This window comes from Aspergillus novofumigatus (genome assembly GCF_002847465.1).
Source record: "Aspergillus novofumigatus IBT 16806 chromosome Unknown P174scaffold_5, whole genome shotgun sequence".
Classification (NCBI taxonomy): domain Eukaryota; kingdom Fungi; phylum Ascomycota; class Eurotiomycetes; order Eurotiales; family Aspergillaceae; genus Aspergillus; species Aspergillus novofumigatus.
This window is the reverse complement of record NW_020194278.1, coordinates 2,472,843-2,499,662: the sequence shown is the minus strand read 5'-3', so window position 1 is coordinate 2,499,662 and position 26,820 is coordinate 2,472,843. Positions and strand designations below refer to the sequence as shown.

At 48.7% G+C, this 26,820-nt stretch overlaps 7 protein-coding genes across 7 annotated transcripts; 4 read left to right on the top strand and 3 right to left on the bottom strand.

Annotated features, from left to right (window-relative positions):
• Positions 1 to 56: 56 nt before the first annotated feature.
• On the bottom strand, positions 57 to 2,345 carry P174DRAFT_461634 (uncharacterized protein; the record flags this gene model as incomplete). The annotated part of the gene is made up of 3 exons (XM_024830026.1): positions 57 to 303; positions 358 to 2,022; positions 2,080 to 2,345. The coding sequence occupies 3 exons, from the start codon at positions 2,343 to 2,345 to the stop codon at positions 57 to 59; spliced, it is 2,178 nt and encodes a 725-aa protein (XP_024681800.1).
• A 3,212-nt stretch (positions 2,346 to 5,557) lies between these two features.
• On the top strand, positions 5,558 to 7,551 carry P174DRAFT_461633 (MFS transporter; the record flags this gene model as incomplete). Its single annotated transcript, XM_024830025.1, has 4 exons — positions 5,558 to 5,988; positions 6,055 to 6,862; positions 6,934 to 7,176; positions 7,285 to 7,551. 4 exons carry the CDS (start codon positions 5,558 to 5,560, stop codon positions 7,549 to 7,551), a joined length of 1,749 nt encoding a protein of 582 aa, XP_024681799.1.
• Positions 7,552 to 8,643: 1,092 nt separating this feature from the next.
• P174DRAFT_422208 (uncharacterized protein) lies at positions 8,644 to 12,027 on the bottom strand (the record flags this gene model as incomplete). The annotated part of the gene is made up of 2 exons (XM_024825025.1): positions 8,644 to 11,790; positions 12,010 to 12,027. 2 exons carry the CDS (start codon positions 12,025 to 12,027, stop codon positions 8,644 to 8,646), a joined length of 3,165 nt encoding a protein of 1,054 aa, XP_024681798.1.
• A 4,867-nt stretch (positions 12,028 to 16,894) lies between these two features.
• On the top strand, positions 16,895 to 19,561 carry P174DRAFT_371994 (putative AAA family ATPase GCN20; the record flags this gene model as incomplete). Its single annotated transcript, XM_024822407.1, has 8 exons — positions 16,895 to 16,957; positions 17,018 to 17,743; positions 17,800 to 17,880; positions 17,937 to 18,240; positions 18,300 to 18,473; positions 18,523 to 18,609; positions 18,671 to 19,139; positions 19,210 to 19,561. The coding sequence occupies 8 exons, from the start codon at positions 16,895 to 16,897 to the stop codon at positions 19,559 to 19,561; spliced, it is 2,256 nt and encodes a 751-aa protein (XP_024681797.1).
• A 235-nt stretch (positions 19,562 to 19,796) lies between these two features.
• P174DRAFT_391945 (putative MFS myo-inositol transporter) lies at positions 19,797 to 21,860 on the top strand. Its single transcript, XM_024823537.1, has 3 exons — positions 19,797 to 20,097; positions 20,197 to 20,493; positions 20,602 to 21,860. Exons 1-3 carry the CDS (start codon positions 19,901 to 19,903, stop codon positions 21,758 to 21,760), a joined length of 1,653 nt encoding a protein of 550 aa, XP_024681796.1. The 5' UTR covers positions 19,797 to 19,900; the 3' UTR covers positions 21,761 to 21,860.
• A 734-nt stretch (positions 21,861 to 22,594) lies between these two features.
• On the top strand, positions 22,595 to 24,368 carry P174DRAFT_391941 (uncharacterized protein; the record flags this gene model as incomplete). The annotated part of the gene is made up of 4 exons (XM_024823536.1): positions 22,595 to 22,820; positions 22,876 to 23,316; positions 23,377 to 23,643; positions 23,907 to 24,368. The coding sequence occupies exons 1-4, from the start codon at positions 22,680 to 22,682 to the stop codon at positions 24,366 to 24,368; spliced, it is 1,311 nt and encodes a 436-aa protein (XP_024681795.1). The 5' UTR covers positions 22,595 to 22,679.
• On the bottom strand, positions 24,256 to 26,033 carry sec13 (GTPase-activating protein SEC13). Its single transcript, XM_024823535.1, has 6 exons — positions 25,875 to 26,033; positions 25,761 to 25,805; positions 25,566 to 25,681; positions 25,468 to 25,498; positions 24,983 to 25,392; positions 24,256 to 24,923 (listed from the first exon to the last, which is right to left on the bottom strand). The coding sequence occupies exons 1-6, from the start codon at positions 25,875 to 25,877 to the stop codon at positions 24,599 to 24,601; spliced, it is 930 nt and encodes a 309-aa protein (XP_024681794.1). The 5' UTR covers positions 25,878 to 26,033; the 3' UTR covers positions 24,256 to 24,598.
• Positions 26,034 to 26,820: the final 787 nt, after the last annotated feature.

The following is a 26,820-nucleotide window of genomic DNA, read 5'->3' as shown; positions in this document are numbered from 1 at the left end:
TGTGGAAAGATATTCATCACCTGGAGGAGCAGAAGATCACATCTTGACGAGGCTTTCTATGTTTGCCGCATATCCCACGATGGACGAAGATTGGACATCAAGTCATCTTTCGTGCCTACAGTCTCTGGGGGAAGCCGGCTGACCCGATACGCACCCGTGCGAATGTTATGCAGATGAGCGGCAGAGATCCCTGTGCGGTTACTATGAATGCTGCCAGCGTCGCTTGCGGTCTCTGCGTTCTTGAAGCGAGGCGGAGGCGCGAAATCAAGGTTATCGAAGGTCCCTGATTTACGCAATGCATGCCTGAGGAGATTGTTAGTTTTGTGGTCTAGATCTTACTGGAATACACAGACTTACGGGCTTGGTATCGGCGCGAGCTCATCGAAAGCGGAGGCAAGAGGTGTACGAGCAGGTGCTACTGGAGTGTAAGGGCGCAGTCCACCAAGAGGGGTCTCTGCTCGTCCTTCTTTTTTGTCTTTGAAGTTCATGCCTGGGGCATACTCGGCAGCGATCATAAGGGAATCCTCTTTCAGCAAGTGAGGGGAAGGTAGAACTTGAAGTGGTGACGGGGGCGGCATTGGCTTGCGAGGAGCTCGAGGCCCGGGCAACCGATGAGAAGCCGAAGAGAAAGCACGAGGTCCCGGATAGTGGGACCGATCGCTGGCACCACCCACAGAGCCTGTAGCCATATGCCTGGCAGCTCCTTGGAAGCGGGGTGGTGCGCGGGGGGGCGGCGTCATGGCACGACGATTGACGGGCTCAGCGAACGGTGCTGGAACTGCATCGTAGTATTCACCAGTGGTAGGATCGTAGACGTAACCATCATCCTGAAAGTATTCTGGACCGTAGTCCTCGTAGATAGTTTCCCTGCCGGTCTTAGACTCGTCGAAGTACTCCTTGTAAAACGACCGAATACGGTTGGCACGCTGCTCAGGATTATCTGATGGATCCTCCGGAGGCAGAGGGCGAAGTCCCAGGGTGAATCTACGTGTGTCACGACGAACATCAAGGCTTTGATTCTGAGACTGGAGCGGCTCCTGGGGGATAGCATGAGCTGCTGCATAATGTGGGGCCGCATCACGCTTCTGGGCATCTTCAGCCCCGTCGACATTCACTGCCGGGATCTCAGGATGAGACTTTCTATTATCACCATAGTCGCTCGCTGCATCACTCACAGGAAGTGAAATGCGAGGTGTTGGCACGGACGGTGACTGCTTTGAAGGCGAAGTCGAGTCAAAATTGGTCGACATATCTTCATGAATGGGACGACTCTGCTGTTCACGGGTGTCGAGATGCAGCTCCAATGAAGGGTCTATGGCGTTCTTGGGAGGTTGTTGAGGCAAATTGTCATGGCGGGCCTCCGAAGATGATATGTTCTCGCCGCTGTCGGCATGGCCACCTGGCGCTGGACTTGTTCCACGGCTACCGCTGACTCCCGGTATATGAACAGGGCTCAAACTGCGTGGCAGATTCAGCTGCAACCCCACATCCTGACCATTTCCTTGGCCCAGCGGACTGTGCAAGCTACCACCGTCCGAAGGAGCATTATACAGTGGCGGTGACGAACGCGAAATTCTCTGGGCGTTCTGCAGTAAACCTTGGTTCATGTCATCTCCTCGCAGACTGGCTTTACTCTGTGATCTGGAGAATGCCGACGTGTCATCGTGGAATCCCCTCGGTTGCGATCTGACAGATGCATTATCACCAAGGAATGAACTTGCGTGGCGGTATTTATCGTCATCGCCAATCATAGACCTTGAAAGGGAGTGTAACGACTCCCGGGAACCATGCAGACCAGGAGGAAGGAGATAGGGGCTTGGGCCTATGTCGAGGGACATTCCCTTGGAATGCATGTTGCTCCCTTTCTCTGCCTGCGTCATTGGTTTAGACCCAGCTCTAGGTTCCAAATCTAAGCCAAAATCGAGAGATTTATGCTTGTCATTGGCATCTTCCTGGCGGAGCTTCTTCACATTCCGCCGATGCAGATAGAATAGGACGATAATGGCGCATACAATTGGGATTCTGGTCGCTCATCAGCTCATGCACAAGAAACAGACCAAGAATGAGAACTCCACGTACACCGCGCCTAGTACAATCGGCAAAGTCGTTGTACTGGACGAATTTGTATATTTCTCGCATGCACTGGAGGTGTCACCCTCAGGACAACGGGTGCTTGCGGACGTCGTAGATGTCGATGGCACCCTTTTCACAAGGGTTGGATCTTCGGTGCCAACCAAGAGAGGCAGACGGTCTCGAGGCACAATATCTGGTCGACGCGGCGGGGAACGCACGGACATGTGGATTCCATGACGAGGGAAATGTTGATGTTGGTGATGATGATGCATGGTCGTCCTAACTCGTCTGGTCTCAATGACTTTTTGAGTCGGACGCCCGATACAAAGATCTCCAAGGTCAGTGGACTCCTATAGTCGTCGGGTCGATTCGAAGGGGCGAGGATTGCAATGAATTGCGAGGACCGGCGATCAAATCCAGCAACCGACGATCTCTAATCATGAATGCAAGAGTACGGGTGGCATTAACTGAGCAAAAAAAGGCTTATAGGCAGGCCAGAGATGGGAGAATATCGCTAAACAGATGGGATTAGCAGGCTAAGGAAGGCAGATGCGCTGCCGAAATTGACGCTGTTCGACCAAGGAGCGAACGGGAACGGTTTTTTCCCCTAAAGGAGTGGAAGCTGAAGGCCAGCAGACTTAAATAAATGAGTGTCAGTGATCTCCGCGAGGAGACCAAGTTAGAGAAACTGGATCAACAAGCAAGCAAAAAGGAATGGATAGGATGATAACAATAATGGAAGAAAAGGAACAAGAAAAGAGACAACGACCAAGGGGACAACGACTAAGGAGAGATAGCGGATATTAGACTAGCAAGTGAGGTTAGTGCAAAGATGAGGAGACAGTACGGAGTAATAATAACAATACTTGTACTAGTCACACTTGTGTGCTAAGCTTGTCCATACCTCTCCGGCTCTCCCTACCTAGCCTCGCCTAGAGGTAATATTCAGGATCCATAACAATAATACCTTAATAACTAACATGTAAATCCTTCTGGCAAGGTGAAATTCAGCTATTAGCCCTGATTGTTTTATGATAATGAGGTTCTAAAAACTTTCTAGGTTCATTAACTAGGTAGGTACTCCGTAGGTACCTTGCTGTACGGAGTACACAGACAGCCATAGATACCTAGCTTAACACATACGGTCGTGGGGAGTAGTACAAGCAATTTCAGGCACGACTGTGTGTGAACCAGGTGCCTCGGTACCTAGAATACCTATAGGTAAGGTAAGGAGCCTGAGATCCTTCACCTCTCCAGGTAGCTCACTTTGCAGGTAGTCCATGCCAGGTACTGCTGTACTTTATACTTGATAATCTGCACCTACTCCATATATGATACTACCTCTGCACTCTATGAGGTAACAATCGGTCTACTCTCGGTTGCTTGGGTTGAGAGACAGAACCACAAGAGGTAAAGTACACACTCTTGGTACCACTAGTCAGGTACGGATACCAATCATACAGGTTTGGTACCTGAGAAGTGGCGACGGGATGAACAGCCAATGGTTTCATTAACCCCACTTGAACCCCCTTAATTGAAAATTATTGGTGGCTTTGTGCAAAAACTATATTATTAGCAGGTCGGTTCAGGGGTAAGACTTTCTGTGTTGGCGATGGACAGAGTCTAGACTATCTGTAAGATTTCTGCAACTGTTATGAGAGGTACTCTGTACTCTGTGCGGAGGACGGAGTACAGAGTAAAATGGTCAGCAAACCATGCTTAATTGCTTATACTGATCATTACAAACCCCATCCCTACTGCTTAGTTTGCTTGGAACAAACTATGGAATAATTGCTAATGGGCTAGATAACCTGAGAAAATTACACAGCAATGATATTCCTTGACCCTGCTCAGCACTTTTTTAAATGACTATCAGTTATCCTGCAGTATATGAGTCTTGATCTCTGAAGTACCTAGTTATGTGAGGGCATCAACGGCCGCACTTATTGCCTGAATGATAGGTACCAGGCCGCCTGTACATTGTTAAGTTAATTATCTGCCCTTGGAGCCATGGAAGCTATCCTCCCTGAATAGTGGTATGGAGACGGACTTTGAGGAAACCGATAGGCGCGGGGAGTACTAAGATATTGAATCAAAGCTTCAACTCACGCATGTGCGTTGAGTTCATTGGATTCCTCTCCATATTATTCGTTGACCACTGACCACTTACAATCGATTGTCCTGCGAACTATCTGGTGGAGTTCACTTTGAGACTGACTTTGAGAAGAAGTGGACTGATCAAAGTTAGTAGAATTGCCATGATAATATGTTCATAACTTATTGGTTTGAGGATTTATATATGTAGTGTATTGAACATGCGTCAACCATGATCCTTGTCTATCAAGCGTGATTTCTTCCCTTGCAAGGGAGGGAGCAGCATACATGATCATATAAAAACATCTTTCACTACCATATCTCTGAGAAAGACTGTAGTGAGTCTCATGTCCGTAATTTAATTTCATGCATTATAAGTCCTGAAAATCTAGAGTCTACTACGATTTCTATTATTATCATCAATGTAGCATGGGCACGAGGAGGAAATAAGGTTATTTTTGCTCCCCTTTTGTTCGTGCAGCATTATGACGTCAAAAGCAGAGCCCTACTGTAGCCGACACCATCAGATCGTTGTCCGGCCTGCCATACAAAATCTTTTTATGTTATTGTAGCATCAAACTCATAGTCCAGAATATTGGCCATGCCTATCTACTGTTATCTTCGTTGCTTTAAATGCTTCCTGTATTGCTCAACAATATCATGGAGGAGACAGGGTGAGATGCCCCCGTCGCTTCCTTGAAGATCATGCAGTGATTTCAGACATCAACCTGGCCACAAAAAGGTATGTCTTTTTGTTTAGGAGGCCAGACTTCAATATTGCCTTCTATCACCGGTGACAGCAACTAGGTAATGGTTCTACTACTGTTACATAGTACTTACCTACCTAAGTACATGACCGATTGCTTACCTGATGATGATGGTGACGATGAAACCAACCTTGGCCACTTCTTTTCATGTGTGCCTCTTGCAGTCAGATCAAAAAAGCCCAAATAAAAGTTGACATTTTCTGAGAATAATATCCCTACCCATGTACTGATTATCAGTATGTCTTGCATTAACGAACAATAGAGCCTTAACTGTGGCCGCATGGAGCAGGGCGAAGCACAAAGAGACATGGACACCGAGGAAGATTCTCGCGTCGGGATTATCTCCGAAGAGGTGGCTTGAGATCATCTTCAAATAAGTCCAATTTGCCGCTATGGTTGGGTTACAAGCCCACTCGAATCGCGTAGCTTCGCACAGTCTACTTCATTCGCCTCTTCAAGTGGACGCTCATACGATACTGCTTTGAAAACCTTGTCTCAAACCAAATTCACCCTATCTATATCTTATAAACTCTCCGTCGTTCCTGCCTCGCCGAAGAGAATTCTCCTAATTTCTGCTATGGTCTCCAGCACTTGTCTTCTAGGCTGCGTGCGTCATTGTCCGCATGGATTCATTGTCGCGGGATCTCGAAAAGGCTGAATTGGAGGCATACCGTGCACCAAGCCGCAGTCAGAGTCTCAATCATGGCGGCCGTGCCTCTCGGTCTGACTCCCTCTCATCCTCAGTCACGTCTTCCAGCTCGTCAACACAAGCGCAAGAGGGCGACTACTACTTGTCGCAGATTCAGACTGCCCAGACGCTACGAGGTGCTGGTCTAGAACGACATCCAACAGCACTCAGTCGCATTGCGACTCAGAGAAGCCAGCATAGCGCCACTGTGGGTGCTCTTAAGCCACTCGTGTCAAAGAAGCCTCTGGCAGAATTTGGCGCAGGAAAGCCCTATCCGCCGCCGCTTCCAGAGAGAGAGGAATATGTCGTGGAGTTTGCTGGTCCGGATGATCCTCTGCATCCTCAGAACTGGTCTATCAAGAAGAAGTAAGTCACTCCGAGTTTGCGTCGCTCACCTCAAAAAGACTAATGGCCACTCACCTCTGCGTATAGGATTGCGGTTTCCGCCATGCTGGCATACACGACTTTCAACGCCACTTTCACAAGCAGCATCTACTCTACCGCCAATTCGGTTGTGTCATCGAAGTTTCATGTCTCGACCGAAGTGGGTACCCTGGGCCTCTCGCTGTATGTCTTGGGGTTTGCGTGTGGTCCAACGTTTTTCTCGCCGCTGTCTGAGCTACAAGGCCGGCGCCTACCCATCCTGATCGGCATGTTCGGCTTTACCGTCTTTCAGTTTGCAGTGGCTACCGCGGAAAACCTTCAAACGGTAATAATATGTCGCTTTTTCGGTGGCTTCTTCGGATCATGTCCCATCGCTGTTGTTGCAGCGGTGTTCTCTGACATCTATGACAACCGCCATCGAGGCCTGGCCATCACAGTTTTTACCATGGCAGTCTTTACTGGCCCGCTCTTTGCTCCTTTCATCGGTGGCTTCATCGTTGAGAGTTACCTAGGCTGGCGTTGGACGGAATACCTCACTGGAATCATGGGCGCCTCGGCTTTTGTTCTAGATTTGTTCTTTCTGGAGGAGACATATCCTCCAGTTGTGCTAATTGGGAAAGCTGCTGAGCTACGTCGGCGAACGAGAAATTGGGGCATTCACGCGAAGCAAGAGGAGATCGAGGTTGAATTTGGAGAGCTGATCCGCAAGAATTTCAGTCGTCCACTACGGATCTTGTTCACTGAACCGATCGTGCTCCTGCTAAGCATCTACATGGCATTCCTTTATGGCTTGCTATATCTATTCTTGACCGCATATCCAATTGTCTTTCAGCGCATCCACGGTTTCAACAAAGGCGTTGGGGGCTTCCTTATTTTGGGATAATCATCGGCGAATTTATGGGCGGGATGTTTATTATTATGCTCCAGCCATGGTATAACAGACGACTGAGTGCGAATAAGGACATACCAATCCCTGAGTGGCGTCTACCACCGGCCATTATAGGTGGAGTAGCCTTTTCCGGCGGTCTTTTCTGGTTCGGTTGGTCAGGATACAGATCTGATATACATTGGATCGTGCCAACTCTGTCAGGTCTCCTCACCGGATTCGGACTTTTCTGCATTTTTCTGCAATGTCTCAACTATATTGTCGATGCCTATCTCGTCTTGTACGTCGCTCCCTCCAATATCTCTACCTTAGAAGCTATGCTGATGTCTTGTCACGTAGTGCTGCTTCGGCCCTGGCTGCAAATAGTGTTTTGCGTTCTATAGCTGGTGCAGGATTCCCACTTTTTTCAACCTATATGGTACGTTCGACCTTCCTTGCTACTTCCGCTTTCTGGCGCCTCGTTTCGTTCCCTGACATGCGCACAGTTTAATGCTCTAGGCGTCAACTGGACTGGGACTCTTCTTGGATGCGTCGCTGCCATCCTGATGCCCATTCCGCTCCTCTTCTACTTGTACGGACCCAAGATCCGTGAGGAGAGCAAGTTCGCAATGGAATATATTGTAGCCGCTCAGGCCCACAACGATGAGCATGCAGAATGACACCTTTTATCTACCTCAGTACGGACACAGTGGACAGCTCACTCAGGAGATGAGAAGAATCACGGATGGTCTAGGCGAGCCAGATGAACTTGGAACCTCCGTGATGGACAATCTTGAACAATTTGCACATAGCTCATTGCTTGTTGAGTGTCTCGATTCCTATCGTATCACTGAGCAGGACCGCGTTCAAAAAGTTTCGTTATTTGACTTGCGATACCCCTGTGGCTTGGATTTACGTTGGCCTTTGGCGTGACAGCAGCTGGTTGTACAAGGTCATTAATTTCAATGACAATAAGACGTGTGTACATGTTCGAATTTAGAAGGAAGCTTCCAGCGCCCGAATCTCGTATGAGATTGCTCTTCAAAGAGATATCGACGTTTACTTCATATGGAGACATTGAACATGCAGATACTATGGGAATACTGTCGCGTTATTCCATGGTCTTTTATTACATTATGTACCTTTTTTCCCTTCTCTAGTAAGATAACGTCAACCCAGCTTTAACCAGAATGACATGTGGTCGTATCCTTGATTTTGACGCCAATGTCGATACTGCCTCGCCTGCCTGGTGCGTGTTGTGCTTTTTCAAGGCAAATACCAGTAGTGGGAGGTGTAAAAGACGCAAACCCCGGGATAGACCCAGGCAACCGTCAGACAGGACCGCTATTTTGTGACACAGAATGAAGGTCGGCGTAAAACAGAAAAAGGAAAATCATGACAAAGACGAGGAAGAAAAATTAACACATTGATGGTGCCCATACAAGAATAGACGAGGAAAATGACATCGGGCGGAAAATGTACACCAAACCCACTAATACAAGATGAAGCCCTGTTCAGAAAGAAACATTTTTTCCGTAGACAAAAACGGCCTGACATTCCGGAAAGCAGAAGGTTAGTGACGGATGGAGATCTCGGGTCCGAAAAGATAAAGAAGGAAAACTATGTCAGGGTTCTATTCACGTCGTTTCGTAATGCTCGAGTCAGTCGTCAAAGATCAAGTAATAAGGAAGTAGTACATGAGGCAGAGACAGGGAGAGCGAGGAAAAGGTGTACGGAGTGACGTCATGTCGACCCTAGGAATTGATGCATCTCTAATTGACACAATGAGATTCGTAAATCAGGTGATTATCGTCGGTAGGCTGATCAAAGATCCGGCTGAATGGCGGATCAGAAGACTGCGTTTTGTCGTCGGGGGTCGTTATCACGCCCTCCTCCTTGCGAATAACTTCTTTCAGGGCTCGGGTTACCACACCGGCTCGTATGACGAGATCACGAAGAGACTGCGTATCAAACGGGAGTTTTTTAGAGCGCGAACACTGAGGACCGCGGAGAGCGGGGTCATGTGAAACGCGTTGCTGATAGATCAGATCCAGAACCGACTTCGCTTTGGCAGACGTGTCACAGGAGACGCTGAGATGTGGAGGTAACTTCTCGGAAAGCGAAGCTCGCCAGGAATCCCCGCTTGTCCGCTTCGACGGATCTGCTAGGTTGGACGACTCGCCTTCAGAGTCATCAAAACTGAAAGTAAGGGACGTCGGTGACCTCGGAGGGGAATCATTGTTTTCCTCATCGTCAAGCGTGGCTAAATTGACGATACCCTCAGCCTCCTGCCAGAGTTCACTCGACGGACCTTGAACTATATTCAGAAAGCTGGCCCGGTGACGAAGACGTTTAAGCTCCTCGACCAGTAGGGTCAATTCCTGGACCTGCCCGAATTGCCCGTGAAGGCTCGCTTGACGTTCCAGGATGGCTGCAGGGACTATCATGCCCCGTCGAGAACTCGTTCTACTAGGCCGCATGTTCTCGTTGTCCACTTCTGCATCGTCGAACTCGAAGTCGCTGTCCCAATCCTCGCTAACGCCTTTACTACCCAAGCCCCAAGTTCCAAATTTTCCAGATGTCTGACGAGATTCGCTAGCGATTGTAGGTTCTCTCGCCACAGGAACACTTTGGCTGCGAAGATGCAATGAGTTCGGAGCCCTCCGCCCTGGAGCACGACTGCCACGGAACTCAGGGCCATTTTTCCCGTGGACAGTTCGGGGTCTTTCGTCCATTCCCGAGACGTCGCGGTCGTTTCGAGACTGTTCCGACCAGTCAAATATGTTCATTTTCCGGCATGACCCAAGCGACTCTTGAGAAACGCTGCGCAATTTGTGCAGTGCAAACGCCTCGTCTGGAGCATGGGATGAATTTGAGTGGACGAGAGCACGGATATCATTGCCTTCGGCGTAGAAATTGGAAGTTACCAGAGGACGACGGGGGAAGATTAACGGCGAATTCGTCTCACCAGGCAAGGCGGCAACCGTGCTGCGAGCATCTTCATCCTCGGATAGATCCGAAGGAAAGGATACCCTGCTGTCTTCCCTGTCGTCTAGCTCTGCTACCTCACGGGCTCTAGGCGTTGCACCAGAAACTGCATCGCTGTCGATTCCCAAGTCGCATATAGCCGGAGCCAGTCCATGCAGCATTCTTGGACCGCGAGGCTCGAGCGCTTCGATTCTAATCTCGTGGTCCGCAAGACTCTCTACTGGATCCTTGTCAAACATGGTTTCAATCCGCGAGCCCCGGGAACCGGAGTTGCTACCAATTGTGAAGTGAGTGCGGATTGAGTCAAATGCTGTATCAGTCAAGAAATCTGATTCGTCTTCATCGCCAGACGTAAAAATACGGGTATCATCGGACCCAATCGCGGATGAAGCTGGATCTGAGGCCGCGATTGAATGGCGCTTGGGACGCTGGCGGACGGACCACAGGAAAGTCAAGTCAGAGGTGCGAAAGAATGCATTCTGGTACGCTGATGGTGCTACCGCGTCCGATGTCACGGGGCGGTTCCCGTAATCCCGACAGAGACCCAGCTCCGCTCTGTACTCTCGAAGATATGAAGGGGTAATAGAACGCCGCGATCTCATGATCTTTGCTGTCAGGAAGTTAGGATATCCTGCCTGGGATGCGTCGGGAGGCCGACGGAAGATGTTTGGGTCGGTGATGTTACGCTTCCCATTTAATTGTCTCGACTCCGAGGTGGCCGCTTTCGAATTCGGTAACTCTGGGAAGGGTGTCGATACTGCTCTCCTTTTTGGCCAGACCGGAGGTCCACTACTGGGCTGCTTGGAAGCTGCTGTGCTTGAGCCTTTTTCAGGTGACTTCGGGTCCGCTTCGTCGAGTACAATAGAAGAAGGCCCGCTGTTGCTTTTCACTAGGGAAGGTGCGTCTCGGGCACGCGGTGGATCATCAAGTTTGAAGGGGTCTCGAAACTGGACTGGAGAGGCAGGAGCAAACTCATTCGAAGTGATGTTTATTGCAGGTTCTTTCATTGTGATGGAGGTCGCCAGAAGAAGCGCTGGGAGGGCATCCGGGCTCGGTAGGATCCGCCGTAGTGCTTGTTCCTTCGGTCTTGTCGCAGTGGACAGTCTTCGGGCGAGTCTCTCGGTCAGCCCCTCCAAACTGGCTCTTAGATATGGTTGCCATGCACCCCCCTCAATGTCAATGGAGGAGCCTGCCTCGACAGAATGCGACGCGGGATCTATGATAGAACCAGGTTCAAAGTTTAAGCTGTGAGTTGCTCTATGCCGTAATACTTCGGACCGTTGATAGCTCGTCGCAGGTCTCCGCAATTGCGAAGGTGCCCAGGGCGATGATGGCGCACGCGCAGATGAAGGTAGACCATTGGAATGCTGCGAGGGGGTTCGCTTCACAAGCTTGTTTGGTACTCTGCGCTGACTGGACAGCCGTGATAAGCCTGGGCTTGTGGGGTCGTTGGACGATGGAGACAATGGACCGTTATTTGAGAGGCGGCTCTCCTGCGGCTGGATCGACAGACGTCGCAACCAAGAAGAGGACGGTCGTCGGGAATGCGAGGGCGTGTCGCTGTCCTCTTTTAGATGCGAAGGTGGACTGGTCATTGTATGACCTCGGCGCCGACGTATTACACCGGCAAATGAAGACTTTCTCCGAGACTGTGAGTCCCCGGAATTAACCTCGGGTGAAGCGACATCGCTGTGAGGCTGGGAAGGGTCTGCGATATGATGTGCTTTTACATCGCAGACTGTGGAGGGAAAAGAAGGAGAATCTGGAGACTTGGTACCGAAAGCCGGCGATACAGTATTGTTTGCTGTAGGCGCACGGTAGTCACGCAGGAGGGTCTTTCTTCGAAATCTCCCTTGTTTGGAGGAAGGTCGATCTATGCGACCGAGAGCGAAACCGGTCGCTGCAATACCAACAGTGCTGACCGCACAGAGCTGACAGAAAGCAAGACGAGTTAGTGTCAGGCCCGTCAAGCAGTGGTCGATCGCAATCACCAGTGGAGACAAAATAAGAAACTTCGCTGCTCGGAGATCACGCGCAGAGCTTCCTACTGGCGCTCAAGGGTGGTTTGATTCCTTCTCTTTGTAGAGAGAATGGAATTCATGGCAGGAAAATGGCGATATCGCAGAGGATGAGGGAAGCGGCGGACTTACAGTAGAAACATGCTCCATCCTCAGAGGGTGCTGAGAACAGTGTCAGACACCACAGAACTCAGTCCAGCCACATGGGACATTCCTGTCTGCATAATCATGCACAAGGAGGAATTATTTGTAGAGAGATAGAGCTCAATAGGAGCATGTAGAGAAGAATGCGACAGTTGAATGAAGCAAACCAGTGGCAGTTGTGAAAGAGGGAAATGAGAGGTGGAAAGCTGTATGAAGATACACCCGCCGTCGAGCGCAATAACAACAATAATAATAAGAAGCGGAGATTGTCTGGGGGGTAGGGAGGGGCCGCTGCAGCTGAGGCGAAATGTCAATGTAGGTACGGGAGTACACTGCAAGGAAGTGAAAGAATGGGGAGGGGGTGGTTTGTAAAGAATGCAAGAATAAGACTATTGTAGTAGTAACTAAAGATAATAAGAAGAGAGAGATGATCATGAAAGAATCAGATTCTGGCTTTGCTCTTTTTGTTGCAGAAAATCGTCGTGGAGAGGATAACAATTCTAATAATTATTGGAGAGGAGCTCAGCTCCCCAGAGTGAGCAGCTGGGAATGATATGGGTTAAGGAACAGGAAATATGAATAATGCTCGGATTGACCACAGGACAAAGAGAGGCATGGGACGCAGCCACTAAGTAGATACGGGAGTATCAGAAGCTGGTTAGACAGGTATGTAAGTAAGGTAGGTAGTTCTAAACAGTTTGACAACTTTATTGACTAGTACTATTAGGCATTTTTAGCTTCGACTCCTCCCACGGGCAATATTCTTCTGGCTCTACTCCGTAGTCTAACCGTCTCCTTGACCCCTTCTTTACACTTTCGGTAGATAGCGGCATCCAGGGCAGAATATCAAGATTCTAGATACAGCACTTAATCAACGCTTGGTTAATTCTATGCTCATGCTAGGAGGATGTCCACTCTCCAAAGTCTCCATGTGGCCAGGCATTAGCTATTTCCAATGACAGACGATTCAATCGAGAATTCGATAGTCCTACATCGTACAATAATTATGATTGTAGTCCTTGCCTTTCGAATCAAAGGCTATTATTCTAGGGATATCAAGCTCAAACAAGTGATCGATAACTAGTACATTCTCACGGGCCACCATGCCTTGTTTACTTCCATCATGTCAGGCGAAAGTTTCTACCAGCATACTCCATACAAAGCAATGAGCTCACGAGAAAGTAGGTCACCGCCATAAGATTTCGACAAGGTCTAGCCTTTTTAAGACGGTGGTTGAGCAGGGAAAAGCGGTGGAACTGGAATGATTTTTTTTTCTTTTTTGTGTACAAATCTGGTGAACATCTACTGCTGTATGGACTATGGAACTTGCCTGCAACCCCATGTGGATATGGGCCACAAGCAAGCATCTTGAGGTAGAGGAACTGGTGAGTATGAAATGCAGCCAGCCAGTTGAGGTGACAATAATTGGACCCACGACCAGTAAAGGGACTTTACTTGGTAGCCCTCGCACTCGTTACCACGGATATTGATTCAAGGGAAGGATTACCAGAACAATTTATTTGTCTCTATTTTTTCTTTATTATTATTACCAGCCATAATAACAACAAGACTGTTTGGTGCATCGTTATTTGTGATCGAACCTGAGGAGCTGCAGGTGGGAGGAGCTGGAGCATTAGCGCGCACGATCTTGCTAGCCAGCAATCTCGATCAGTGGAGGAGCGGGATCGGGATATTAATACGTATTAGCCTACCTAGAAGTAGCCGCTGGGCCAGTTATCATTTCAGCTCCCTTTGAATCCTCAGCCCCTCGATCCCTTACATTCCCGAGATGACGATGATGAAGGGGATTGATGACCCTCAATTGAGTATGCTCTATTGGATACTTAGCTTTCTGCCCTAAACAAGGACGGTTTCGTATCATGATGTGATTTCCGCCCCGCTCGGCTTTCCCGACTCTATCCTCGCTGTTCGAATGCTCGTACTACTATTTAACCTAATAGATTGAATCATTGAAGAGGGGCTTGAGCTTGAACTTGAGCTTGAGCTTGAACTTGAGCTTGAGCTTGAACTTGAGCTTGAGCTTTTCTAGGCAACTTGCGGTTCAGGAAGGCTGTAACGACTAAAGAGCAATCATCCTAATCATGAACCCCTAATTGATTAGAGGATATCTCCGGTTTTTCACTTTCAGAGGCCTTTTTTTTCCCTTGCCGTCGTTAGAAATGGGATGGCTGGCTGGGGAGAACTTATTGATAAACTAGGCCAAAAAGCTCCCTCGGCCTCGGCGAGGTTTTGCACCTGGCGCTCAACTTGTGCAGTTGACGGGCAATGTTCTAATCTAGCTTTTACTAATAATCTATCGTCAAGCGAGGAGGCGTTTGTCCGCTAAAGAAGATAAATTAAATACTTAGTGCGATCTTCTGGAGGTATCTGTTGTTTTTTACTCAATAGTGCGTCACCAAGCAAACAAAAGAACACCATGTTTCTTCCATATAGATAGGTGACTTTTTAAAGTATCTTGCGTTCCTTGGAAATAACTTCCCGTCGCCCAATCTTCCACAAATCGAGGTGGATACTGATTCCTGGAGGGGTTCGCGGTATTCCAAAATTTCCAAGCTCTGTTTCCAAGGGAAAACAAGCGGGATCGTCACTGGTTTCCAGAATCCAGAATCCAGGTTCCTCATTTCAGCCATCTTGGTGTCTCAACTTCCCGCTCATGTGGATTGGTATGACGACAACAACAGAAAATAGTCACAAATCCATAGCCGATGGAAGCCCATCCAGTAACAAGGAAAAGCACTGGTACAATTGATCCGAACTGATTTATGCTAATTCTTGCTTACATTTTGATTATTCATGGTAAATGGTCTCGTGTCTCGGATTCTCCAATTAACTATTGCTTCTCTCAGTCTTTACAACTGTCAGCGGTCAGGATCGGTAGGCTCATCAATTGGGCAATCTTTTGTGATAGATCCATTGCACTAGAGACCCCTCCAGCCCTCCAGCCCTCCTGTGTGGGAGTCTGGGAGCGAACGTGGCCTGCACCTGCAACTGCAAGTTGTTTTCTTTTTCCCTTTTTCCCTGCCTCGAGGCTGCAGTGAGGTGACGGTGTAAGAATAATATCTCCGAGATTCCTTCTGGTGGGTCTGGCCTCCTACCTTCTCAGACGGGAAATCAAAATGTCATCATAATCATCGTCGTCCAACTCGTTATTAATATTGCTTCACGGAGGAGCACTAGCTAGAGATACCACTCTGTCGAGTTGCAGTCGCATGCCAATAATATATACTTATATATCATCCGCACATCATCTGTGTCGCTCATTCTTATCAACCTGAGCCCTTGTGTTTCAACATTTGAGCATCCCAGGTGCGCGATTGACCAATATCCTCCAAGTTGATCCACGTAAGTCTGTAGATAGGTGATGCCTTCCGTTGGAAAATTTGCGTCGCTCCATCATGTCTAGTCCAATTCTTTTCTAACAGCTAGGCTTGTTTTACACAGGACAACCTCGCTCTCTCGGGTGGACTTCAAGCTATCTACTCCGTAGATACCTACAATCGCGGCTCTCGAATGTTCAGCGAAATTCCAACGAGCTTTCTAGCTTCTGTATGCACAGATTTTTTTCTTTAGCCGCGGTCACCCTTGTTGGTTGAGTATTTGCTGAAGAGGATGCGTCACTTTGAATGGTTAATTGCTTGGGTAGACACAACCCGTCCACTCCAAACCATTCCGGTCTACGGAGTAGAACAGCAACGACCTTTCACTTATCTAGGAGACCTCACAAAAGGAGCATTTCAATTCTCTGCTAGTTAGCTTGAAGCGAGCAGGCGGTTGAACCAGATTACCCTTGTTCCTGCCTAGAAGATAGTTGCAGACGGTCACCCCGGACAACCCTCATCTAGGGGCGCGTCATCGACACTATCAAGGACTCCGGAGTGTGTGCTTACTTACCCCTTCAAAGTCATGGATAGCCGCGCAATTATCTGCGGAGTAGACAGTCGCCAATATGAATGCTCCTTGATTGGAAGGCAAACCAAGCCAGGGTTGCACAGTTCCTTGAACAACTGTCCTCCTAATGCTGATCATCATGAACTCAAACCAATGATCCTTGTCAGGCTCTGTCGACTGGGTGCGACATAGACTATTCAACAGCCAGCATTGTAGTATCTACTAACCATCCTGGCTGCAGCATCCCTGCAATGCAGGCGAAGAGACGCTAAATAAGGCGGTCTGTGTTTCACGAAACTGAGATATCTGCGAGTAGAGAGGCACTTAGAGGAAAAGTCATACATAGCCATTGTTGTTCTCATTGTTTCACGCTTGCGTTTCCCTTGACTCACAGATAGTCTGCGTTAATCCATGTGAGTATGGCCTATCTACGAAATCCTTCTTACATATATGAAAATATGACAGTGGAAGAGACCATCACCTTTACTCGATGTTAGCGAGAAGCCCATAAAGCCATCTAGGCCTTGAAGGAGACATTGGGAAGGCGGTCAGCAGTGACAAAAACTCTTCAATAGTGTCTTGAACAACCAATGTGCAGAATCAACCAAGAGCATTTCGACTCCCCTTTTTGCTTTCTTGATTTTTTGATAATTAGTCATTATATTCTCACTTAACGGCCTATCAAACGGGAAGAATTGTCCGTAGAATAGTCAAGTGTCTGAAGTAGCGTGCAAGACTTCAAGCCATCTAAGCCGCCTCGGTACAGCTCTTCTTCCACAAATCCGCCACCTAAGATCTGCCGATAACAAAAAGACGGCGCTGCATCTGAATCACAACAGGCGGAGTTGATAGAGCGCGCCTTTCTACGAAACCCTATAGGAATCCAGCAGACTATCCACCGTATTTTGCAGCTTTCCTACCTTATCTTGTCCTATCAAAGCTCGCGACGTCAAGGATGTCGAAAATGGAGGCGGAACTCCAGGCACAAATTCCTGGCTTGGATCGTGTGATCTCGGAGTATTCTGTGGTAAGTACCCGAATTGTCTGTCGTCGCACCCTTTGACATTCATATCCTAACACGAACCAGGGCTATCTGACTCACGCCTCAAATGCTTATGTCGAGGATGCAAATGCTCCGTCACCATTATCGGAAGCCGCCGACATGGTGACAGAGCTTCTTGTTTCCGCTTCTGGAGACTTCTCCGAACAGAATGAAAAGGCCATTCGGAACCTAGTCGAAAAATTCATTTCCTCACTGAGTTCATCAGATGGCGTTGATGCAGAGCGCAGGCAGATGCCGTTCACCGCAAAGAAGCTGGACCAGGCCATCCATGTCGGCTCCCAGAGGAACATGTCCTCCACCCTCGGCCTTGCTGGAGGTAATGTCGATCTCGAGTCAGCCAACTCCAGAAAGGTAGAGTCCCGAGTGGACCGCAAGAAGCTCGAAAAAGCAGAACGGAAGATTCGTGCCAAGCAGGAAAAGAAGCAGATGAAAACAGTGCAATACGAGGCATCCCGTCTTCTCAACCAGCCAGACAGCACTCTGTCCTATGAAGAGTTCTTCATGGCTGTCAACCCACTTCAGCTGGGATCGGATTCGCAGTCTAAGAGCAAAGATATCAAGATTGACAGCATCGATATTTCTGTGGGCGGTCTCCGCATCTTAACCGACGCGTCCCTTACCCTTGCTTACGGACGCCGCTATGGTCTTGTGGGTCAGAACGGTATCGGAAAGTCTACTCTCTTGCGTGCTCTGAGCCGCCGAGAGGTAGCCATTCCCAGCCACATCTCAATTCTACACGTCGAGCAAGAGGTGCGCTTATTTAGTAAACTCTCCCTCTGGCGGCTGTTGCTGACATCAGCTTTCAGATTACGGGCGATGATACCCCGGCAATTCAGGCTGTTCTCGACGCAGATGTTTGGCGGAAGCGTCTTCTTGCAGAGCAAGAGGTGGGCCCCGCTCTATGACCTCTTCCGTTAAGAGTGAGTTAGCTGACGACCTGTAGAAAATTAGCAAACAGCTTGCAGCAATCGAAGCGGAAAGGTCGTCTATGGCAGACACATCGAAAGATGCCGCCAGGCTCGACCATGAGAGAGAGGGTCTCGATATAACCCTGAACGATATTTATTCCAAGCTGGCCGAGATGGAATCCGACAAGGCAGAATCTCGCGCTGCCAGTATCCTAGCCGGTCTCGGCTTCTCACCGGAGAGACAGCAATATCCTACGAAGACGTTCTCTGGTGGTTGGCGAATGAGACTGGCCCTCGCACGGGCTTTGTTCTGCGAGCCGGACTTGCTTCTGCTTGACGGTAAGCTCCGTGCCTCTCAATTCCGAATCAAGCATGAATATTGATCTAACGCGATACAGAACCTTCAAACATGTTGGACGTGCCATCCATTACCTTCCTATCCAACTACCTCCAGTCATATCCCAGCACTATCCTTGTAGTGTCTCACGATCGAGCGTTCCTCAACGAGGTGGCCACAGATATTGTACACCAGCATTCTGAAAGACTAGACTACTACAAGGGAGCCAACTTTGGTAAGTATTTACTCCCATGTCCTCTGATGAAATTTCTAATAGGCTTCAGATTCCTTCTATGCCACCAAGGAGGAGCGGAAGAAGATGGCCAAGCGCGAATATGAAAAGCAAATGGCAGAACGTGCCCATCTGCAAGGTAAGTTATTCTTGGCCCTATTGTGGCATCTGGTTGCATGTTTGCTGACGACAGACGCCAGCCTTCATCGACAAATTCCGTTATAATGCCGCCAAGTCATCCGAAGCGCAGTCAAGAATCAAGAAACTGGAGAGAATGCCGGTCCTGGAGCCTCCGGAGAGTGACTATGTTGTCCATTTCAAGTTTCCAGATGTTGAGAAGCTTTCCCCTCCGATTGTACAGATGTCGGATGTCTCTTTCGGCTACAGTAAAGACAAACTGCTCCTCAGAAATGTGGAACTCGACGTCCAGCTCGATTCCCGTATCGGTATTGTCGGGCCAAACGGCGCTGGTAAGACTACGGTGCTGAAGCTGTTGACTGGTCAACTCCAGCCAACATCCGGCTTGATCTCATGCCATGCGAGATTACGAATCGGCTACTTCGCGCAGCACCATGTCGACGCGCTGGATCTTACTACTAGCGCGGTGAGCTTCATGGCCAAGACCTATCCCGGAAAGACAGATGAAGAATATAGACGACATCTGGGAGCGTAAGTTTGACCCGAACTACCTTCTGACTTCCCCGTAATCCGTATCATGTCGACTGACGTTCGTCTTTAGCTTCGGTATCACCGGAACTACTGGTCTTCAGCGCATGGAGTTGTTGTCTGGAGGTCAAAAGTCCCGTGTCGCATTCGCTTGCCTCTCCCTGACTAACCCGCACATCCTTGTGCTTGACGAACCTTCTAACCACTTGGATATTGAGGGTATGGATGCACTTTCTGAAGCGTTGCAGAGGTTTGAAGGAGGTGTGGTGATGGTATCACACGATGTGACGATGCTGCGGAATGTCTGCACCAGCCTTTGGGTCTGTGACAAGGGTACGGTACACAAGTTTGATGGCACTGTCGATGCCTACAAGAAGATGATCAGCTCCCAGGCCAATGAGGCTGGTGTGGTGGCGCAACATTAGGGGACAATGTTGATTAGCTATTCATACATTGACCAAATTTAAGTCAAGTCAGCTTCAAAGCTGATATCTTAATCTTATCGGCCTTTAGCCTTCGTGGATTACTATGGTACATAGAAAAAAGACTCGCCGCTGAAACATCTCAAACACGGGCGGAGTGGATCCGTCAGCTGTCAGCACCGTGAGCTTGCAGCCACTAATTATGATGCACACTGCAGTACCAATAAACTGCCTTGTATCTACCTTCAATTATCGACAACCTCATGCGACAGCAGTAGACCACTGTCTGCTGTAGTCAGTATACTACCAATGTCTAGCTGTGGAAAGAAAGAAGCTTAAGCGATGAATCGTGGTGATGCAAACGATGAGTTGGCGCCCGATGCCCCTTTGCTTCCACCAGAGCAAGCGGCCATTGATGACACCGCTCACTTTGCTGCTGTCAGTCAGTCCTTGAGCTTGGACTTACGGGACTCAGGCAGCCTGTTTGTTTGGGCCTTGACATTCTCAGCCGGTATCAGTGGCCTTCTATTTGGTTATGAGTAAGTCCTTTGGTCTTTTGTACACCTCTTTTTTGCGGAAGACAAATCCAGCAAATCCCCTCAACAAATGAAATGAACTGACATATACGTCCTATACAGTACAGGTGTCATCTCTTCGACCCTCGTGTCTATCGGCTCTGATCTCTCAAACCGTGTCCTAACGACCCTAGACAAGAGCCTGATCACATCTTGCACGAGTCTCTTCGCTTTATTGGCAAGTCCCTTGGCTGGAATATTGGCAGATAAGCTCGGTCGTCGGAGAGTTATACTTGTCGCAGATGTTCTATTTACTCTGGGAGCCTTGATACAGGCCGTTACTGGCCAAGTATGGGGCATGATACTCGGGAGAAGTGTTGTTGGTCTAGCCGTCGGTGCTGCGAGCTTGGTTACTCCGTTGTAGGTCAACCATTTCCCCCAGGAAGGAAGATGGGCCGTCCGAGACTACGTGACTTAGATCGAGCGGTTCGTTACTTTGACGAAATGGCTGATCATAATCTTCCCCAGGTATATCTCTGAGTTGGCGCCTTCCCATGCCCGAGGGAGACTCGTGACTATCTTGTGTCTCTTCATCACTGGTGGGCAGGTTGTAGCTTACATCGTTGGCTGGCTATTCTCCACAACCACCAGTGGCTGGCGATGGATTGTCGGCCTTGGAACTCTCCCGGCTGTGCTGCAATTCGCCATTGTCGTTGCCTTACCCGAAACTCCCCGATGGCTGGTCCAGGCGGGGCTGGAGGCAGAGGCTCTCCATGTGTTGTCCAGGGTCTATCAGGGCCAGTCTGACAACCATCAGATTGCTAAGCAAGTCGTGCGCAGTATCCAGCTTGAGGTAGCTGAAGAAGAAGTAGAGATGGACCGCATTAAACCTAGTGTCGATGGGACTAGGATACCATGGCTTGGGAAAGTTGCCCAGCGTGCTCAAGATCTTTTTCGCGTTGGCGGAAACAGAAGAGCATTGATAATCGCAACCATGCTGCAAGGACTACAGCAACTTTGCGGCTTCAACAGTCTCATGTATTTCTCGGCGACAATTTTCTCCATGCTCGCATTCTCCTCGCCCACCCTCACGTCTCTATCTGTGGCTGTGACCAATTTTCTCTTTACGCTGTTGGCGTTTGCGCTGATCGATAGGATTGGTCGGCGCCGCATTCTGTTATATTCAATACCTGTCATGAGTGTATCACTGATCGTCTGTGGCTTGGCTTTCGGCTCCATGGAGCTGCCAGGATTTTCTTCTGAGCCGCGATCACAGGCCCAAGCCGACAATGGCGCCACGGATAAGTCGTTACTTCCAATTGCTGTGCTTCTCTGCCTCACTGTATATACCGGCTCCTATGCTTTTGGACTGGGCAACGTACCCTGGCAACAGTCAGAGTTGTTTCCCCTGAATGTGCGTTCCCTTGGATCGGCTCTCGCGACTGCAACAAACTGGGGGTCCAATTTCATTGTCGGACTTACCTTCTTGCCCATGATGGATTGGCTTTCTCCGGGTTGGACATTTACAGCCTATGCGGGCGTTTGTGTGGTTGGATGGTTTGGCGTCTGGGCCATTTACCCCGAAATGAGCGGTCTTAGCCTGGAGGAGGTCAAAGGCCTTCTCGCCAACGGTTGGGGTGTCAGAGAAAGTTTGACAAGAAATCGCGGTACAGTGCAAGTTGGTTAAACTGAACTTGGATCTAGGTCTATGAGCAGGCAGCCATGTAGGTCTTGCTAACTTCTATTCCAATTTGGAAAATGATGTGCTCAATTAGAATTTTTTGAAGCCTTTGGCGAAAGTATTTGCCCGTAACTTCTGAAGAAGGATGGCGATCTTCCTTAGCATGACCGGATTACCCATCTTGTATCTCTCGAGTCACTCTTACACTTTTGACGCTAGGAGCCATAGTTGCCATCATCACTTCTTTGACCGCATCATCGGCCCAATCTGCTGATCTCTGAAGTATTAATTCCCACCGGTTATTGCCACTGCATGTTTCGAATAGCGCGACGTCTGTGTTTCGCGGCCGACTCTTTTCGGCCCCAATGTAGGTATGCATACCGTGTAGGCAGTCATCACTGTTGCTGGTTCGATTGAGGAATCCGGGATTCGATCTTTTTCTTAGAAAGATGGAAGGAAGTGGTTCTCGATTCGCGCAGTCCAAGTCGGGGTGCTATGCGCATTTGTTGAGTGATACGGAGAGGCACAAAGCGAAATATCTGCTTCTAACCAGGGATGTTTGGGCTCAGAGGTCGACGATGAGAGAGGATACATCAAAGCAGAGGGGTTGCCTTTATTGTCCCGGAGTCCAAGACATTAAGTAAACATGACAGCTTGAAAGGTGCAGTCAGACGACCGGCCTGAGATGAAGCCGACTCGCGGTTGTTCACCAAGTCATCCACCCATCCACTCACCTCATCTTCGTCCGTTTCAATCACCAGCGACCAGTCACAAAGACCTCACTCTTCAGTTGGTCAACTCTTGGATACTCAATACGGCGAAGAGCCCCTTCAACATCCTCGTTGGTCAACCCAAGGAAGCTGCGTCTCTTATTAACACAACTTTGCATGACACCCATACCACACACGCTTCTTTACAAGCAACCATGTCCAGAATGCGCGGCAGTCATGAGTTAGCTAACTGCAGTGACACTCAAGGCCACCGTCGAGAAATAAGCCGGCGAAAGACAGACCCACGAGCTCGGAGTCGTCAAAACGCAAGTCCCTTGCTGCAGCTTCCAACAGAGGTACTTGCCCTGAGTCAATGTCTAGATGGACTAGTGTCTAACGCCATTAACACAGATAATACAGTATATTGCATATCTTCTCCCAAGCGATGTCGATATAGTCAATCTGGTGTCGTGCTGTGTCCACCTAGCTAGGGCGATCTTACCTGCTCACTCGTCCATCTGGCGCCAGCGATTCAAGGACCTTTACGGTATCCCTCAGAGACGTTCTTCAAGTGAGCTCAAACTGGAGTATCAGATTCGTTCTATTGTGCTGTCTCAGAAGATCAACTTCCGATACGGCCAGAAGAAGGAGCAAACATTATGGCTGGAAGTGCTGAGAGACATGCTTCTGGAAGCACTTGAATCAGCCCCAACAGATGAACACACTGCTTCCAAGCTCCTCGAGCAGATTCGTAAGACACTCCATAACTCGGAGTTTCTGAACCGACCTGTGAGCGGATATGGCGACACGAATGCTGGTGCGCCTTCTGACTTGTTTTATGCTGTTCAGCTAGTAAGCCCTTCACCGACATATGGGTCTCAAAATTGGATACGGTCTCATTAAACATTCTAGTGCCTCACTCACCTGGCTTTGGATCCGTCTATGGCCTTCTATTGCCTCAGGAATGACTATGATATTGGTACCGTATATTCATTCCAGGTCGATGTCGGTGAGCCGCTTGTGAATATAGAGAAGCTGGACCTGGAGAAGATTTTGCACATTCGCAACTTCTGGCTTCGTCATCTCCTCAATCCGAACGAAGCGACATTCTACTCCTCCTATACATCGCTGGGTCAGCGACCGAAAGCCACACGACCTCGGGGCGACAGCAAATCTCCCGTTAGCACCCATTGGTTGGGGTATTATTGTCAGTTATTGAGGATTCTTTATCCTGCCGAGCACCCTACAGGAAGAAGCTAACCTGAAGTGATCGAATCTTTTTTACAGCGTGCATCCATCCGTATCCAGATTCGCTGAGTCGTTTGGAACACCGTCAGACATGCGCCGACCTGGAGACACATTGGCCGCAGGTGGACCCTATGGTAAGTTCTGCCTACACGTCAGTCAGCTTAGTAGGTAGCTGAAATCGGGTTCGCGTTTAGTCTTTGCGAATCAAGCTAGATCCTGACCCGTTGAACTGGCCGACCTTATTCGACAGCCTCATCCCTATCCTGGGGTCGAGAACGCATTGCTCGTACTTTCGCGGCATTGAAACGCAGCACGGATCTGATGACGATTCAACATATCTGGTGCGCGGCTTTACAGAACCCATCCCGACCGCTGACGGTGGCTTCCCCAATTGGCGCCGTATATGCTTTGCCATCTACGATGCGGACAGGGAACAACTTCCGCTTATACCAAACGACGACGAGACATCTGGTAAGGGAAAGGAGGATCTGTGGCTTCCAGAGGAAGCGTGGCCGCCATATGATTTGGAGGTCGAATTCAATTGGATCCATGGGTACGAGGGAGTTATTCTCCCCAGTGGAACGATCACGATCGGACGATGGATTGATATGGTAGAACCGACCGCCCGAGGTCCTTGCATTTTCTGGAATGTTTGACGACTCATTCTGCGTTGAGACACATCGCAAGTATCGGCGGTGGGTACTTCTTGCTGCTTCCATGATCTCGTTTTTCTCATGATCCGCTGTTTTAAGTGTTTCTTTCATCGGGATGAAGTGCGATGGAATGCAGGATGCAGGCATCTTAATGGTCCAGACCTCTTTCACCATTTAATAAGATGGGAATATGATAACAGGCAAATGAAAATCAATGGAAGAAATGATCAAATCTACTCCTCAATATCCTTTACCTTCTCCCATTGTCCCTTCAAATTCTCTTTCCACAAACTGACCTTGTTGTCTCCTCCACTTACAGCAAGGATGTTTCCACTAGGGCTCCAGCTAACCCGCCACAGGACAGTGTCGAATTCCAGCTGCTGGCTGGTCCATTGGCCGTGGTTCGATGCATCAGAGGTCCAGATCCGCACGGTCTTATCCTGAGACGCAGAGGCGATATAGGACTTGGAGAGAATGCTGGGTGACCAGGCGACGTCACGGACCCAGTCCGAATGACCTTCCAATGTCTGGCTGAGGTTGTAAGTCTTGCTTTCCGGGCTATAAGTATAGTCATTAGTACAGTCGTAGCTTCAAATCAGGAAGACTCGAAAACGTACTTGTAATCCCATATCTTCAGCAGATTGTCACTGCCACCGGTAACGAATCTCCGCTGCTGACCTGGAGCAGGGTTCGAGCTAATCAAGCTACCAGGAGACGCTGCTGGGGCCCAGCTGATCGAGTTCACGCCCATTCCATGAGCGTGGAAGATCTGATGAGTCCAGCTGTTGTCGCGGAACTCGAGGACACTCACATGCCCATCCGAAGAAGCGCAAGCAAGGAGACATCCGCTCTCGTGTGGAGCCCAGGAAACCATATTCACCGACGCAGTGTGGAGGGAGAAATCGAAAACTTTTGTCCAGGTGCTGCCTGCAACGGGGGATGTCGTGTTTTGGTGTTGTTCACGCCAGATAAGCACTTTTCCGTCGTACGAAGAGGAGGCCAGAATCGTGCCAAACTTGGGGTGAGCCTAAAACGAAGAGTAGAACAACATGTTAGCCATGCAAATCGACAAGGAGACTCTGCATGAAAAGCTCAAACCTACCCATGCCACACACCACACCGCGCCTTCGTGTCTTTTGATTCCGAAGATGCCCGTGTTAGCAATTAGAAAGTTGAGCCATTAGAGCCGAGGTAATTCACCCTTTCAGCGTTTCAACCAAGCGATGTGTCTCCCCCTCGATCTCGAAAATCTTTATTGTCTTGTCCGACGAACATGTTGCTAATCTGCGGCCATAGTAGTCCAATCCGGCGTCGTGCTGCAAGAAAGGGCCGATCAAGTTAGTCCCGCGGGTCATGATGTAATATCATGAATTGACATGGCGCATTATCACGTACAATCATATCATCATGACCAGAGTTCGAAATAACCTGAGCAGCTGCCTTTGGACATGTTAACAAGAGAACAATGCGAAGCTTAAAGGGGGGAAGAGCTGCCCGAAATAAACATACCATGATGACCAATGGGACTGCCCGAAGCAAGTCTTACTGCAACAGACGGAAAAAATAAAAAAATAAAAGTAGCTCGAGAGATATATATCTCACTGTATTGATGTTCTAGACGAGTCCGAGGAGGGATGAAGATAGCGGCGGTGGAGGATCGAAATCAACATGCAAACAGGTACTTCCGTAATCCGTCCCGCCAGCTTGTCCGTTTCACTTGAGCTAATAAAGCTATCCTATCTATCCCTATAAAGCAGGCAGTAGATGCAGAACAACACCCTCAATAGGCGCCCCTATGCTGCAGTAACTGCCATATTCTAGGCTATAAGTAATTACAATATCCACAGCACAAGAATAGCTAGATTTAGTAATATAATCATATTTTAGGGGTTGAAAATAGCTTCAATTTTGGCTCCGGCCAATCTTGGGTGGTGGCTCAGTTGCAATGGCAGCTTCCTTACTGATTACAATAGTTAACGTAATTCCCTGCCGAGTCGATCACCTTGTATTCCATATAAAAACGACCATTTGCAAGGCCTCATATCTCAATAACAAAGCGTTTACAGGGGACTAGATCTAGTCATAGATCATAGTATAGTAATATACTCATATATCTTTGCCATATAGCCTATCGGTATAGGTATTTCTCCAGGTATTAGTAATGACGCCTGTATTTTTTGGTATTTTATATTTTCTAGGTTTCTAAAGAGAAAAACAACGTTTTAGAGACTTACAAAATAAGTATAATATGTTTTTTTAGTATATATATCCTAAATATTCCACTGGCCCTTCCTAATATATGCTAGTTGTTGAGATATTAGGGCCTTGAAAACGGCCATTTTACATGGAATACAAGGTGATCGGCTCGGGGGTGTTGATTGACTCGGTAGGGAATTACGTTATCAGCTGAGGCAGACTCAGTGGCCAACGCCTAGAAGCACGTGAGACGGGCCTC